Source organism: Hypanus sabinus, chromosome 10 (genome assembly GCF_030144855.1).
Source record: "Hypanus sabinus isolate sHypSab1 chromosome 10, sHypSab1.hap1, whole genome shotgun sequence".
Classification (NCBI taxonomy): domain Eukaryota; kingdom Metazoa; phylum Chordata; class Chondrichthyes; order Myliobatiformes; family Dasyatidae; genus Hypanus; species Hypanus sabinus.
Window position 1 is genome coordinate 130,662,839 of NC_082715.1, and position 15,231 is coordinate 130,678,069.

Sequence of the window (15,231 nt, forward strand, 5' to 3'; positions counted from 1 at the left end):
TCCATTTCTTGATGATCGACTTCACTGTACTCCAAGGGATATTCAGTGACTTGGAAGTATTCTTGTATCCATCTCCTAACTTGTGTTTTTCAATAACCTTTTCGCAGAGTTGCTTGGAGTGTTCTTCTGTCTTCGTGGTGTAGTTTTTGCCAGGATACTGACTCACCAGCAGTTGGACCTTCCAGACACAGGTGTATTTTTACTCCAATCAACTGAAACACCGCGACTGCACACAGGTGATCTCCATTTAACTAATTATGTGACTTCTGAACCCAACTGGCTGCACCAGTGATGATTTGGTGTTTCATATTGAAGGGGGTGGGACTGAATACTTATGCAATCAATTATTTTGTATTTTATATTTGTAATTAATTTAGATTACTTTATAGAGATCTGTTCTCACTTTGACACAAAAGAGTCCTTTTCTGTCAATCAGTATCAAAAAAGCCAAATTAAATCCACTGTGATTCAATGAAAACTTCAGGCACTGTATAATACTATTAAGTAGTTTGCCATGGTTTTGACCCAAAGAGGAATAGGTAATATATATTTTTTTTTAATCAAGATGGTACGTGAGTTGCGTCACCGTAAATCTGTATTGCTCATATCCTTAACAGATGAGAAGAGTTGTTGTGAAGAAGCTACAATGCATATTTGAATGATTCTGATAGAAGTCTATTTTGTCAGTGGCAGAAGCACTGAATCCAAGGGGTTGTAAATTTTATTTATTTAGTTAAAGATATTGCACAGAATGGGCCTTTCCAGCCCTTCGATCCGCACCACCCAGCAACCCTCAATTTAACCCTAACCTAATCACAGGACAATTTACAATGACCGATTAACCTGCTAACTGGTATGTCTTTGGACTGTGGGAGGAAACCAGAGGGCCTTGCGTAAACCCCACATTTCACAGGGAGGACGAGCAGACTCCTTACAGGTGATGTCAGAACTGAACTCCGAACTCCGACACTCTAACTGCTACACTACTGCACTGAAGGAGCTGAATAAATGCGCTGCTTTGTTTTATAAGATATCAAGCTCCTTGCCTGTTGCTGATGTGTAACTAGGTAGGTGAAGAACATTCCACCCACTCCCAATTTATGCCCTGCAGCTAATGCAAATAGAGTTAAGGCTGATTTATACTTGTGCATACGGGCTATGCCAAGGCCAATGCCGTAACCCTGATTTTCACTTCTGCGTCACTCTACACCATAGCAAGCATGCATTGGTGTGCGCCAAAACGCTAGTTGATGGTGGGGTTTCTATGTCACTCCGTTGAATTTCTTCGTGAGAGACATGGACGAGGAAATGCATTTCAAACATTTTCGCATGTTGACAGGTAGATTTGATGATTTGGTTCATCTATTTTGCATCGGTGTACACACAGCCTACAGACATGGCAGAGAAGAAGCAACCGGAAATGTGTAGGAGGAAATGCGATGCCACCAAGCAGACCAATCACAGTTGTTGCGGTCTGTGTTGCCGCGACGCATGAGTAACCTTTCTGGAGAGGTGCACGTCGCCCTAAGGCATAGGGTATGCGTTACCCACAGTGTTGATGCGATGCACAAGCATCAGCCTTTAGGCAGTGGTTGTAAATTTCCTGTCATGGAGCAAGGATGATGAGCATCCAATAACAGGTACATCAGTTTACAGGTAATAACCCCTGTCAAATAAGAAATTTCTATCAATTCCCAATGATTTCAAGTTAGAACAACTCTTTGGTATCATATTTGCTCAAATACAGCCCTCAAAAAGATAGACACTCTCACCTCAGTGGGCATTTAAGAATCAAACTGAGTTTCTATGAATTTAGTACAAAGTTCAAAATAAAAAGAAAATCAAGTTAGGCAAGGAAAGCAAGCTTCCCTCCCCAAATACAGCTCATGATACTGAGGTAAAATACAGAATTCTATTAACATAGTAGTAAAGCAGAATTCTACTGAAGTAACATAGCTTTGATTTTCTGCATCACTGAGTATCCACTCCAAGAAGCAGTCTCACTACATACTACCAAATGCTGTAAAACAGGCAAGTTAAAAAATCTTATCCTCCTTTTAGAGATGCATCTTGAAAACTTATGCTAACAGATGCAAAATCACATCACTATTTGTTCTATTAATTGGAAGCTGAAGTCCATCTGACACGATGGATGAAAGGAGATGGTTGGTTGGCAAGTATTTGAGAAGAGACCAATGCACATGGCTATCTCAAATGTAAAAAATGCAGACGCAGGAACTTGCTCATTAAACTTACTGTGCCAGCAACAAATGGAAATCCTACTTGTCCTGGCCAAAGACGAGGAGACTGAGAGTTTTCCTTTTTCATCTCATTCTGCAAAATAATAGATTCCTTATTAAATTCCAAGGGCACAGGTAAATTATTGGTTACAGTACATCTTACAGGTGATTCTTATGTAGCATTTTGTGGTACCAACTAATCTCTTGACAAGTCACTTGCACTTTGATGAATTACATGCAGCCTTTTGGAAACCAAATCTTAAAGCACAGTTAGTAACAAGGAAAGTCCAATTATAAATAAAACCTATAATATGGAGAGGAAAAAAAAATCAATATGTGCAAACACCCAAATACAGCACAGCGCATTACAAAAAAATCTTTGTGAATGACTTGTAAATCATGAACTAATTAACTGCAGTTAACCAGTTATTAACTGTCATATAATCACACCTTCACAATGCCTTTTCTTCTCTTCACTTTTGTTTTCTTTTTTGCAGAAGAGGATCCTATAAGTATTCTGTTTATTTCAAGTTCTGTTTGAAGCTATGAAAAAGACAGAAGCATTTAAAATGCTTTCAAATATAACCTGCAGATTAGTTTGTTACATAAAAAATTCCCCAAAATTACAAAAGCAATTATTTTCAAAACTAAAAACTTGACAGAAAGCATGTTAAATTATATAACCTAATTAATGGAGCATTGCCTAATCCCAAAGTAAATAAATCTGCTTCAGAAGCAAATCTTCATTTGAACTTCTGATTTGTACTATGGTGTTACTACTTAGTTTTGACATATTATAGTTTATTAACATTTAACACAGTGGATATCAATTCAAACAGCCATCCTATGACAAAGACTTTGAGAGTAAAAATGTAATACCACAAATCTTCATGGAGAGTTACACTGCCTATTTAAAAACCAAATTATAGTTGCCTATTCAGCTGTACATCAAATATCTGGGGGGGGGCTGTGAAATTGTCCATTTTTTCTAGCAACACTTTTCGCAAAATATCATCAGTAGAACACAGAACATTACAACATAAGTACATTCCCTTTGGGCCAGAATATTGCAGCAAACTAATTAATCTAATTAAAGCCAACTCTTTCTGCATTTCCCTGATAATGCTCTCCAATTCTTTCTGTGCTACAATGACAACTGTATTGATGCTGCTTCATCCAACCATGCTGAGCTCATCAATTTAATTAACTTTGCCTCTAACTTCCACTCTGCTCTCAAAGACTTTTGCATAGTACTGTATCTGTCCTGTACTCTGTACGGATCATCTTTAAGCAACCTCCATACATCAGATATAGGTTTACCAATCATCTTTCCCTAGGTTTTGCTCAATACTCTTGTGATTTGTCCTCCCCCAATGTTATACTTTTGCAAGAGGTTCATTCTTATCCTTATTCATAGATATCCTGAAACTCAAGGAATTGTGATCACCATTTCTCAAATGCTCCCCCGCTAAACCGTCAGTCATCTGGCTGGCTCATTTTTTAGTATGAGGTCCCTCTTCCAGATGGACTGCACACATCCCATTTTAAGAAACACTCCTGGTTGCATCAAAAACACTTTATTCCATCTTCACTTCCTGTGCAGAGGCCTCAGTCTATATTAAGGAAGTTTAAATCACCCCCTTTGACAACTTTATTATTTTTGCACCTTTCTCAAATCTGTACACCTGTTTCTCAATGTCCGAAAGCTAATGGGAAGGTCTGTAGTATAATCCCAGAGTGATAGCACCTCATTTTAAATTTTGAGTTCTACCCATATAGAATCAATGGATAAACCCTCTATTATGTCCCGTCTGTGTATAGCTGTGATATTGTCTGATTAGTAGTACAACTCCTTCCCCCTCTATCTTTGGAAACTCTGGAACATTAAATAGGCAACCTTGTGTCTCTCTCAACCAAGTCTCCAATGTATCTGTATCAGAGTAATATCTTCTTCGGTGCATATGAAATTTCTTCAGCCCTGTTTCCTTAAATTAACTCAATTGTTTCTACAATTCTCAGTTTTTGCAGTTGGCACACAAGCAGAGACAGCTTGTAGGGAGTTTGAGAGGAAGGAAAGACAGATGATAGAGCAAAGATGCACTCAGCCAGATGGTATGAGATGTGTCTATTTTAATGCAAGGAGTATCATAAACAAGGTGGATGAATTTAGATCGTGAATCAATATGTGGAACTATGATGTTGTGGCCATTACAGAAACCTGGATGTCTCAAGGGCAGGAATGGCTCCTGAGTGAGCTGGACTTTAGATGTTTCAAAAAGGACAGGGAGGGAGGCAAAAGAGGTAGGGTGTGGCATTGCTAATCAGGGATAGCATGACGGCTGTATAAAAGGAGGAAGTCATGGAGGGATTATCTACTGAAGTCAGAAACAGGAAGGGGGCAATAATCCTACTGGGTGTTCTTTTTATAGACCCCCCCCCCAATAGTAACAGAGACGTTAAGGAGCAAATCGGGAAGCAGATTCTGGAATGGTGTAATAATAATAGGGTTTTTGTAATGCTGATTTTAACTTTCCTAGTATTGACTGGCATCTCCTTAGAGCAAGGGGTTTGGATGGGGTGGAGTTTGTTAGGTGTGTTCAGGAAGGTTTCCTGACGCAATATGTAGCCAAGCCAACTAGAGGAAAGACTGTATTTGATCTGGAATTGGGAAACGAGCCTGGTCAGGTGTCAGATCTCTTGGTGGGAGAGCATTTTGGAGGTAGTGATCACAACTCTATCTCCTCCACCATAGCACTGGAGAGGGATAGGAGCAGACAATTTAGGAAAACATTAAATTGGGGTAGGAGGAAATATGATGCTATTAGGCAGAAACCTGGGAGCTTAAATTGGAAACATGTTCTCAGGTAAATGCACCGCAGGAATGTGGCAAGGGTTCAGGGAATATTTGCATGGCATTCTGCATAAGTATGTTCCATTGAGGCAATGATGTTAGGACAAAGGAACCATGGTATACAAAGGATGTAGAAAATCTAGTTTAGAAGGAAATCTTATGAAAGGTTCAAAAAACTAGGTATCATTACAGCTCTAGAAAATTACAAGGTTGCCAGGAAGGAGCTCAGGAAAGAAGTTCGGAGAGCTAAAAGGGGGCATGAGGCCTTAGTGAGCAGGATTAAGGAAAACCTCCAAAGTATTCTCCAAGTATATGAAGAGCAAGAGGATAAGCCATGTGAGAATAGGACCAATCAGGTGCAGTAGTGGAAATGTGTCCATGGAGCTTGAGGCGGTATCAGAGGTAGTTAACGAATACTTTGCTTCAGTATTAACCAGGGAAAAGGACCTTGGCGATTGTGGGGATGACTTACAATGGACTGAAATGCTTGAGCATATAGACATTAAGAAAGATGATATGCTGGAGCTTTTGAAAAGCATTAAGTTAGATAAGTTGCCAGGTCCTTACAAGATATACCGCAGGCTACTGTGGGAAGCGAGGGAAGATATTGCTGAGTCTCTAGTGATGTTCTTTGCATCATCAATAGGGATGGAAATACCAGAGGATTGGAGGGTTACAGACATTGTTCCCTTGTTCAAGAAAGGGAGGAGAGATAACCCAGGAAATTATAGACTAGAGAGTCTTACTTCAGTAGTAGGAAAGTTGTTGGAGAAGATCCTGAGAGGCAGGAATTATGATCATTTGGAGACACATAATCTGATTACGGATAGTCAGCATGACTTTGTCAAGGGCAGGTTTGTCTTACAAGCCTGATTGAATTCTTTGAGGTTGTAATAAAACATATTGATGAAGGTAGAGCAGTGGATGTAGAATATATGAATTTCAGTAAGGCAATTGACAAAGTTCCCCATGCAAGGCTCATTCAGGATGTAAGGAAGCATGGGATCTAAGGAGACCTTTGCTTTGTGGATCAAGAATTGGCTTGCCCACAGAAGGCAAAGGGTGGTTGTGGATGGTTCATATTCTGCACGGAGGTCGATGACCAGTGGTGTTCCGCAGGGATCTGTTCTGGGCCACCTCCACTTTGTGATTTTTATAAATGACCTATATGAGGAAGTAGAAGAGTCGGTAGTAAGTTTGCTGATGCCACAAAAGTTGGGGGTGCTGTGGACAGTCTGGAGAATTGTCAGAGGTTACAGTGTAACATCGATAGGATGCAGAACTGGACTGAGAAGTGGCAGATGGAGTTCAACCCAGATAAGTGTTAAGTGGTTCATTTTGGTGGGTCAAATTTGAAAACAGGATATAAACAGTTTGGAGGATCTGAGAGATCTTGGAGTTCATGTCCACTGGACACTCAAAGCTGCTGCGCAGTTTGACAATGTTGTTAAGAAGGTGTATGGTGTGTTGGTCTTCATTAACCATGGGTTTGAGTTCAAGAGTCATGAGGTAATGTTACAGCTATACAATACCTTAGTTAGACCCCACTTGGAGTACCGTATTAAGGTCTGGTCACCTCATTACAGGAAGGATGCGGATACTATAGAGAGAGTTCAGAGGAGATTTACAAGGATGTTACTTGGATTGGAGAGCATGCCTTATGAGAATAGGTTGAGTGAACTTAGCCTTTTCTCCTTGGAGTGACAGAGGATGGGAGGTGACCTGACAGAGGTGTACAAGATGATGAGAGGCATTGATCATGTTGATAGCCAGAACTTTTTCCCCAGGGCTAAAACGGCTAACATGAGGGGGTATAATTTTAAAGTGCTTGGAAGTAGACACAGGGGAGATGTCCCAGCTAAGTTTTTCACACAGAGAGTGGTGGGTGTGTGGAATGCACTGCCAAAGACACTAGTCTTTTAAGATAGGTACACGATGCTTAGAAAAATACAAGGTTATGCTGTAGGGAAATTCTAGGCAGCTTCTAGAGTAGGTTACATGGTCAGCACAACATTGTGGTCCAAAGAGCCTGTAATGTGCTGTAGATTTCTGTGTTCTAACCAGCAGGGTCCCTGGAAATGTGTCATGCTTTATAAGCTGTTAGCAAACTTTATTCTGATGTCATGTCTTCTCTTACCACCACCAAACTGTGGCTACTGTGGCAAACTGTGATTCTGATGCCTCTTATTTTAAAAAATCCTTGTTCATCCCTAATAAAAAGTGTGTACGATAACAATAAAATATCCTGAATCAGGAGGTTTAACAATAAGTCTCCTTATTTAATCAACAGATCTTTGGGTACAAAAGGAATCAAGGAACATAATGTTAAAGTGGCTCTCAGCTAAAAGGTCAGCATGACCTTATTGACAGGAGAGTAGGCAAAAAAGTCCAAATGGACAAGATTTTTTTCACTTTGGATTTTTTTTCCAAAGTGATATTCTCTCTCCCACCGTACACCACCTACCCCCAATTTCAGATTTGTCATAAAAGGAGATTCACTGAACTAAGTACTTGCATTTTCACTGACTACTCTTCTCAGACCTGGGATACTTATTTGACTAACGTTCAGGATACTTAATATATACCATCCCTTCATCTCATTAAGAATTTCAAGAGCTCAGACAAGAAATAAATCATCCTCAGATTTCTTATGCACCATATGAAGGTTGCTTAATGAAGTCTGACAATTTCCCAATTCACATCTGTCATCATTTTGGCCAAAACCTTTCGGATTATGCAGCAACGTCCAACTTTACACTCAAAACCAGTGCTACACTATGACATGATGTAGGAGTATGGTCAGTAGGGTGATGCAGGAAGAGTAACCATCTTTATTTAAACATGTCCTTCACCAGATAAAGTACCCAAGCATCAAACAATACATGCTCTCACATTTTTTGCAAGACTGATACAACACACAAAAAAAAAATTTGCTGTTCTTAAATACAAGTCATATAGCATGGACATCAGCCTTTGGGCCCATCAAGTCTGCACCAACTACTCAATTACACTAATTCTATTTTTTGAAGACTCCCCACATCCTGAACAATGACACCCAGATTCTATTAATCATCCAGCCATCCAATTACAGTGCCCGATTAACCTAGCAATCCACACGCTTGAAACGTGGGAGGATGGTGGAGTGGATTTTACCACTTTTTAATATAATACTGCAAATGTCTGTTGAGAAGAATAACTCTGCAAACAGACTATTACCAGTCCATTGGTCTACAGTACCTGCAGGGTAATGCTTATGGCATTATAATTGGCTCACCTGAGCTGCCTTGTCTTGGATCAGCTTACGCTGGTGCTCTTCTTCTTGGAATCTTTGCTGTAGTTCCTTTATTTTACTCTAAAAATGAACCACATTTACATCAGAGTGCATTTTAATCCAGGGAAACATCAGTTAGTTAAAAGGCTGCTCTTTTTAAAAAAGATTACTTTAAAAATTAGAACAGATTTGACTGTTCACATTCCTTGAGGACTGCATTATTGATATCACTTGAGTGCAGCATTCCATGGCAGTGAGCACAACTAAATAGAAACAACACAATCTAGATCATATTCTCTTCACTCCCAAAGCCTTTCAGAATCAGTTATAATGGTCAAATATCAACTACAAAATAAACTTCCATAGTTCATCAAATCCATTTATTGCCATAAAATTTCAAAGGAGCATTCTCCATTTTCATTGATAAAATTATTTGAGGGATAATTGAAAGTTACTTTCACAAGTTGCAAAGTCATTTAAGAGCAAGTAGTTTATGACTCCCTAACACAATAGTTCAACAGAGCCTGATCACTCAAAAAAATGCCTGTTAGACAGTCACACATTATACAACTTTTAATTGCTGCTACCACTACTTGAGAAACCTCAGACCCTTCATGTTAATGAAACAGACAATACACTGCATGCTGGAACCTGCAGCAACACACAAATCGCTGAAGGAACTCAGTGGGTCAGGCAGCATCTGTGGAGGAAAATTAACCATCAATGTTTTGGGTCAAGACCCTTCCACTAGAAGCAAGATAGGCAATATAAAAAAGTACCACAAGAACTGGCAGTGATAGATGGGTCCAGAAGTGAAGGTGACAAGGTTTGAGGAAGATGGTCAATGAAAGAGCCTAACTGAATTAGCAGTAGATAAAAGGAGGAAATACAACAGAAATTATCTTGATAATAATCTATTAAATGGTGTATTTTATTGCTATATATTAATTGTTATCGTCTGATCTGCAAATACATCCCACAGAAGACCATGCACAGGTCCAAATTTTGTTCTGGCATGTTTCCTAGGTTTGGAAATATAACTGTAAATTTGCATGATCTTACTTAATCCTTTTCAATATATTGAGGTCCCAGTTAGAGAAAGCACCATACTGTATCTCCCATTGGCGAGCAGAGCAGGGCAGGTGACAGAAATGTGTGTAGGGAAACACTTTTGATCTAGTGATCATGATTCCATTTGTTTCAAGAGGGGACTGGTCTTCAGGTTGAGTTCTGGGGCGGCACAGTAGCATAGTGGCCAGCACAACGCTTTACAGCACCAGTGACCTAGATTCATTTCCTGCCACTGTTTGTAAGGAGTTTGTTATGTACTCCCCGTGACTGTGTGGGTTTCCTTCAGGTGCTCCTGTTTCCTCACACAGTCCAAAGACCTGCCGGCTGATAGGTTAGTTGGTCATTGTAAATTGTCCTGTGATTGGGCTAGGATTAAATTGGATGATCACTAGGCAGCATGGCTCAAAAGGTCAGAAGCGCCTGTTCCACATTGTATCTCAATAAAATAAAAATAAATTCTAATTTAGAAAAAGGCCCATTTTGATGGCATCAGAAAGGATCCGATGGTGTGGATTGGGATAGGTGGTTTTCTTGCAAAGGGATGCTTGGTAAGTGGGAGACCTTCAAAAGTCAAAAATTGAGAGTTCGTATGCTCCTGTGAGACTAAAAGGCAAGGCTAACAAGTTTAGGGAATCTTGGTTTTTGAGGGATATTGAGGAAGTGGTTAAGAAGAATTAAGAAGGAGGAGGTACATCGCAGGTATAGGCAGCAAGGAACAAATGTGGTGTTTGAGTACAACAAATACAAGACAGCAATAAAAAGGGAATTCACAAGAGCTAAAAGAAGGCATGAAATTTCTCCAGTGGTTAAGGTGAAGGAGAATCCCAAGGACTTTTACAGATATATTAAGAACAAAAGGATATCAAGGGGCAAAATTATTCACTTGAAGTACAGCATGCATAGGAGCTGAAAGAGATGGGGTAGATTTGAAATGAAATTTTTTGCAAGTATATTTACTCCATAGACAGGCAGAGTCTATAGAACTATAGGTAAACTACAGGCGGAGTCTATAGGTAAAACAGTGGTGAGGTCATGAACTATATCTATATTATAGAAGTGCTTGATGTCTTGAGGAAAATTAGGGTGGATAAGATCCCAGAACCTGACAAGGTGGCCTCTTGGCCTCATGGGAAGCTCGTACAGTAATGGCAGGGGTCCTAGCAGATCATAAACACGAGAAATTCTGCAGATGCTGGAAATCCAAAGTAACACACACAAAATGCTGGAGTAATTCAGCAGGTTAGGCAGAACCTATTGAAATTAAAACAGACAATTTTTTGTGCTGAGACCCTTCTTCAGGACTAGTAGAGGTAGTTAAAACATCTTGAGGAAGGACATCAAATATTGTTGAATTGTTCAAGAAAGGCTCTGAGGAAATACCGTAGATTCCGGACTACAGAGCGCACCTGATTAAAAGCCGCACGCTCTAATTTTAGAAAGAAAATCAATTTTGTACTTGTACAGGCTGCACCTGATTTTAAGCCGCAGGTGTCCCACGTTGTAATATGAGATATTTACACAGAAAGATATTACACGTGAGGATTTTTTAACTTTTAATTAAATCCGTATGGCAACATAAACAAATACATATTGCAAATGCTTTTTTTCCGAACAGTGCCTGTAACACAGCTACTTTTAAATATACATACATATCAGTAACACACAAATTACGTTGCGTATACTTTTTTACTGAACAGTGCATGAACAACATTCTAATATCTCCTAACGACTGGTAAAAAAAATATATATACTGCAGCCTACCAGGAAAAGTTATTGATCGCCTTCTTCATCTTCCTCCTGCGCACTAAAACCATCAAAGTCCTCTTCTTCAGTGTCCGAATTGAACAACCTCAGGATCTCGTCACTCACTTCAGTCACTTCGTTGTCGCTCTCACTTGAGCACACGCAGTCCTCTTCATCACGCAGCAGTCCAGTCTTTCGAAACCCGTTGGTGATGGTGGATGTTGTGACACGGCTCCATGCATTTAGGATCCACTGGCAGACTTGAGTTAAAGATGCTCTTCACATGCGTCCTGTTTTGGTAAAGGATTTCTCGCCGCTCGTCATCCCGCTCAACGCGCAGCGCCACTTTAAATGCCCGGTTCACGCTGATGTCCAGTGGCTGCAAATACTTCGTGGTGCCCCCAGGAATCACAGCTGGAATTGAGTTTGTACTCTTGATGGCAGCTTTCACTGAACTTTCATTGTCAGCCGCTTAAAAATCACCATCGGTGGAAGCTTTAGTCCGGATGCTGTGCAGCTCAGAACACAAGTAAAATGCGTTCTCTCATGGCCACTTGTTTTCAGTGTGATGGACGAGTCACCTTTTTTATTAACAGTCTGAGTGAGAGGCAGGTCAAACGTCAAAGGTACTTCATCCATATTTATGATATCATCTGGCCCGATGGAATTCTCCGCTATCTTTGTTTTATTTAATTTAAAACTTTTTTTTATTGCATTTTTAAATGGTTACAAAGTAAAGTATGAAAAAACAATGTATATAACCCTTACTCCCTCCCCTAACCCCTCCCCCCAACTGCCCTATAGAAAAAAAAGAGAAAGAAAGAAAAAAAGAAAGAAAGAAAGAATGCCTGGTTGTTGGAAGATCTCCACATGCTCCATGGAATTCGTAATAACTTTAATATGTATATTTATTTCTTTCCCCTAATAACCAATTGTTTCATCTTCAGAGCATCTATATATTTAATCCTGTCTTTTGTAAATAAGGGCTCCAAATTTTCAGAAATGTTTCATATTTATCTCTTAAATTATAAGTAATTTTTTCTAATGGAATACAACCATAGATTTCTTTCTTCCAAAAGTCTATACTTAAATGTGTATCCGATTTCCAAGTAACTGCAATAGCTTTTTTGGCTACTGCCAGTGCAATTTTTATAAATTCTTTCTGATACTTATTTAGTTTAAGTTTCGGTTTTATCCCTTCAATATCACCTAGTAAAAATAATATTGGATTATGAGGAAATTGTGTTCCTGTACTTTGTTCCAGTAAAAGTCTTAAATTTGTCCAAAAAGGTTGAATTTTAGAGCAAGACCATGTTGAAAGTAAAAAAGTACCAGTTTCCTGGTTACATCGGAAACACTGATCCGATAAATTTGGATTTAATTTTTTTATTTTTTGTGGTGTAATATATAATTGATGTAGAAAATTATACTGCACTAATCTTAACCAAACATTTATTGTATTTGTCATACTATCAAGACATAGTCTTGACCAATTTGTTTCTTCAATTTTAATATTCAAATCACTTTCCCATTTTTGTCTTGACTTATGAACTCCTTGTTTAATTACCTGTCTTTGAATCAAATTATACATACAAGATATAATTTTTTTAATATTTCCTTTTTGAATTAAAATTTCTATTTCATTAGATTTCGGCAATAACATTGTTTGACCTAATTTTTCTCTTAAATAAGCCCTTAATTGAAAGTAACAAAATAAAGTGTTATTTGATATTTTATATTTATTCTTTAATTGATCAAATGACATTAATATACCTCCTTCAAAACAATTCCCTATATATCTAATCCCATTTTGAATCCAATTATATAAAAGTTGATTTGTCCATTGTGAAAGGAATAAGTCTATTTTGAATTAAAGATCTCTTTACTAATAAAGATTTTTTTGTCTCATCATCAACATTTATCTTATTTCATAAATCAATCAAATGTTTTAATATAGGAGATTCTTTCTTTTCCCGTATCCATTTAGATTCCCATTTGTATATAAAATCTTCTGGTACGTTTTCTCCTATTTTATCTAATTCTATTCTAATCCATGCCGGTTTATCTTTCTCGAAAAAAGATGCAATAAATCTAAGTTGATTTGCTTTATAATAATTCTTAAAATTTGGAAGTTGTAATCCTCCTAGATCAAATTTCCATGTCAATTTTTCCAACGATATTCTTGACATCTTACCTTTCCAGAGGAATTTCCTCACATATTTGTTTAACTCTTGAAAAAACTTCTGGGGTAATTGTATTGGTAATGATTGAAATAAATATTGTAATCTAGGGAATATATTCATTTTTATAATATTTACTCTACCTACTAATGTTATTGGTAATGCCATCCATTTTTCAAGATCTTCCTGAATTTTTTTCAAAAGTGGTAAATAATTTAATTTGTATAAGTTTTTTATATCATTATCAACTCTTATACCTAAATATTTTATACCATTTGCTGGCCATCTAAATTGAGTTATTAATCAACATTGATTATAATCTCCTTTAGTAAGAGGTAAAATTTCACTTTTATCCCAATTTATTTTATAACCCGATATTTTCCCATATTCTTCTAGTCTATAAGATAATTTGCGTAGTGAATGTAATGGATCTGTTAAATAAAGTAGAACATCATCAGCAAATAAGTTAATCTTGTATTCTTCCTGATTAACTCCAAAACCCTTAATATCTGGGTCCATTCTAATTAATTCAGCTAGTGGTTCTATTGCCAACACATATAAAGCAGGTGATAGTGGGCAACCTTGCCTAGTTGATCTTGTTAACTGAAATGATGTTGAAATTTGACCATTTGTCACTACTTTAGCTTTGGGATTAGTATTTAAGGTTTTAATCCATTTTATAAATGATGTTCCTAGTCCATATTTTTCCAATACCTTAAATAAAAAAATCCCATTCCAATCTATCAAATGCTTTTTCTGCATCTAAGGCAACTGCCACACTCATTTCCTCCCTCTTTTGTGCTAAATGGATTATACTAAATAACCGAGTTACATTATCTGCCGATTGTCTATTTTTGATAAATCCTGTTTGATCCATATGCACTAATTTTGGTAAGCATTTAGATAATCTATTAGATAAGATTTTTGCTATTATTTTATAATCTGTGTTTAATAAAGAAATAGGTCTATATGTTGGTTTTAAAAGGTCTCTATCTTTCTTTGGCAATACTATTAAAATAGCTGTTGAAAAAGATTCTGGAAGTTTATGCGTTCTTTCCGCTTGATATATTAACTCCATAAAAGGAGGAATTAATAAATCTTTAAACTTTTTATAAAATTCAAGTGGAAAACCATCTTCTCCTGGAGATTTATTACTTTGAAGTGATCCCAAAGCTTCTTCAACTTCCTTCAATGTAAAAGGCATACCTAATCCCTTCTGTTCTTCTGTATTTAATTTTGGAAGAGTTATTTGTGATAAAAATTCTTCTATCTTAACGTCATCATTCTTTGATTCTGATTTATACAACTCAGAATAAAAATTCTTAAAAGCCTCATTAATTTCTAGAGGTTTATAAGTAATTTCATTCACTTTTGTTCGAATTGCATTTATTGTTTTAGAAATCTGATCTGTTTTTAACTGCCATGCAAGAACTTTATGTGATCTTTCACCTAGTTCATAATATCTCTGTTTAGTTCTCATAATTGCTTTTTCTGTTCAATATGTCTGGAGTGTATTATATTTTAACTTCTTATTAATAAGTTGTCTTCGTTTTTCTTCTGTCATATTTCTTTGAGATTCTTTTTCTAATTTTATAATCTCTTTTTCCAATTGATCTATTTCTATCATATATTCCTTCTTAATTTTAGAAGTATAACTTATTATCTGGCCTCTCAAATATGCTTTCATTGCTTCCCACAATATAAATTTATCATCAACTGAATGTAAATTTGTATCTAAAAAGAACTGAATCTGCTTTTTCATAAAATCACAAAAATCTTGACGTTTTAGTAGAATTGAATTAAATCTCCATCTATAAATTGATTTCCTCTTTATCTATCATTATCATTGTCATTATTAAAGGACAGTGATCAGAC

General features: G+C 37.3%; 1 protein-coding gene across 2 annotated transcripts in view; it reads right to left on the reverse strand.

Annotated features, from left to right (window-relative positions):
* The window catches only part of cep57l1 (centrosomal protein 57, like 1), a 60,438-nt gene that overhangs the window by 10,288 nt on the left and 34,919 nt on the right, over window positions 1–15,231 (reverse strand). For both annotated transcript variants that reach the window (XM_059982979.1, XM_059982980.1), the window contains 3 exons: window positions 8,366–8,443; window positions 2,691–2,783; window positions 2,257–2,334 (listed from right to left, as the gene is read on the reverse strand). In XM_059982979.1, the coding sequence (XP_059838962.1) occupies window positions 2,257–2,334; window positions 2,691–2,783; window positions 8,366–8,443 (249 nt within the window). The remainder of the gene's footprint in view (window positions 1–2,256; window positions 2,335–2,690; window positions 2,784–8,365; window positions 8,444–15,231) is intronic.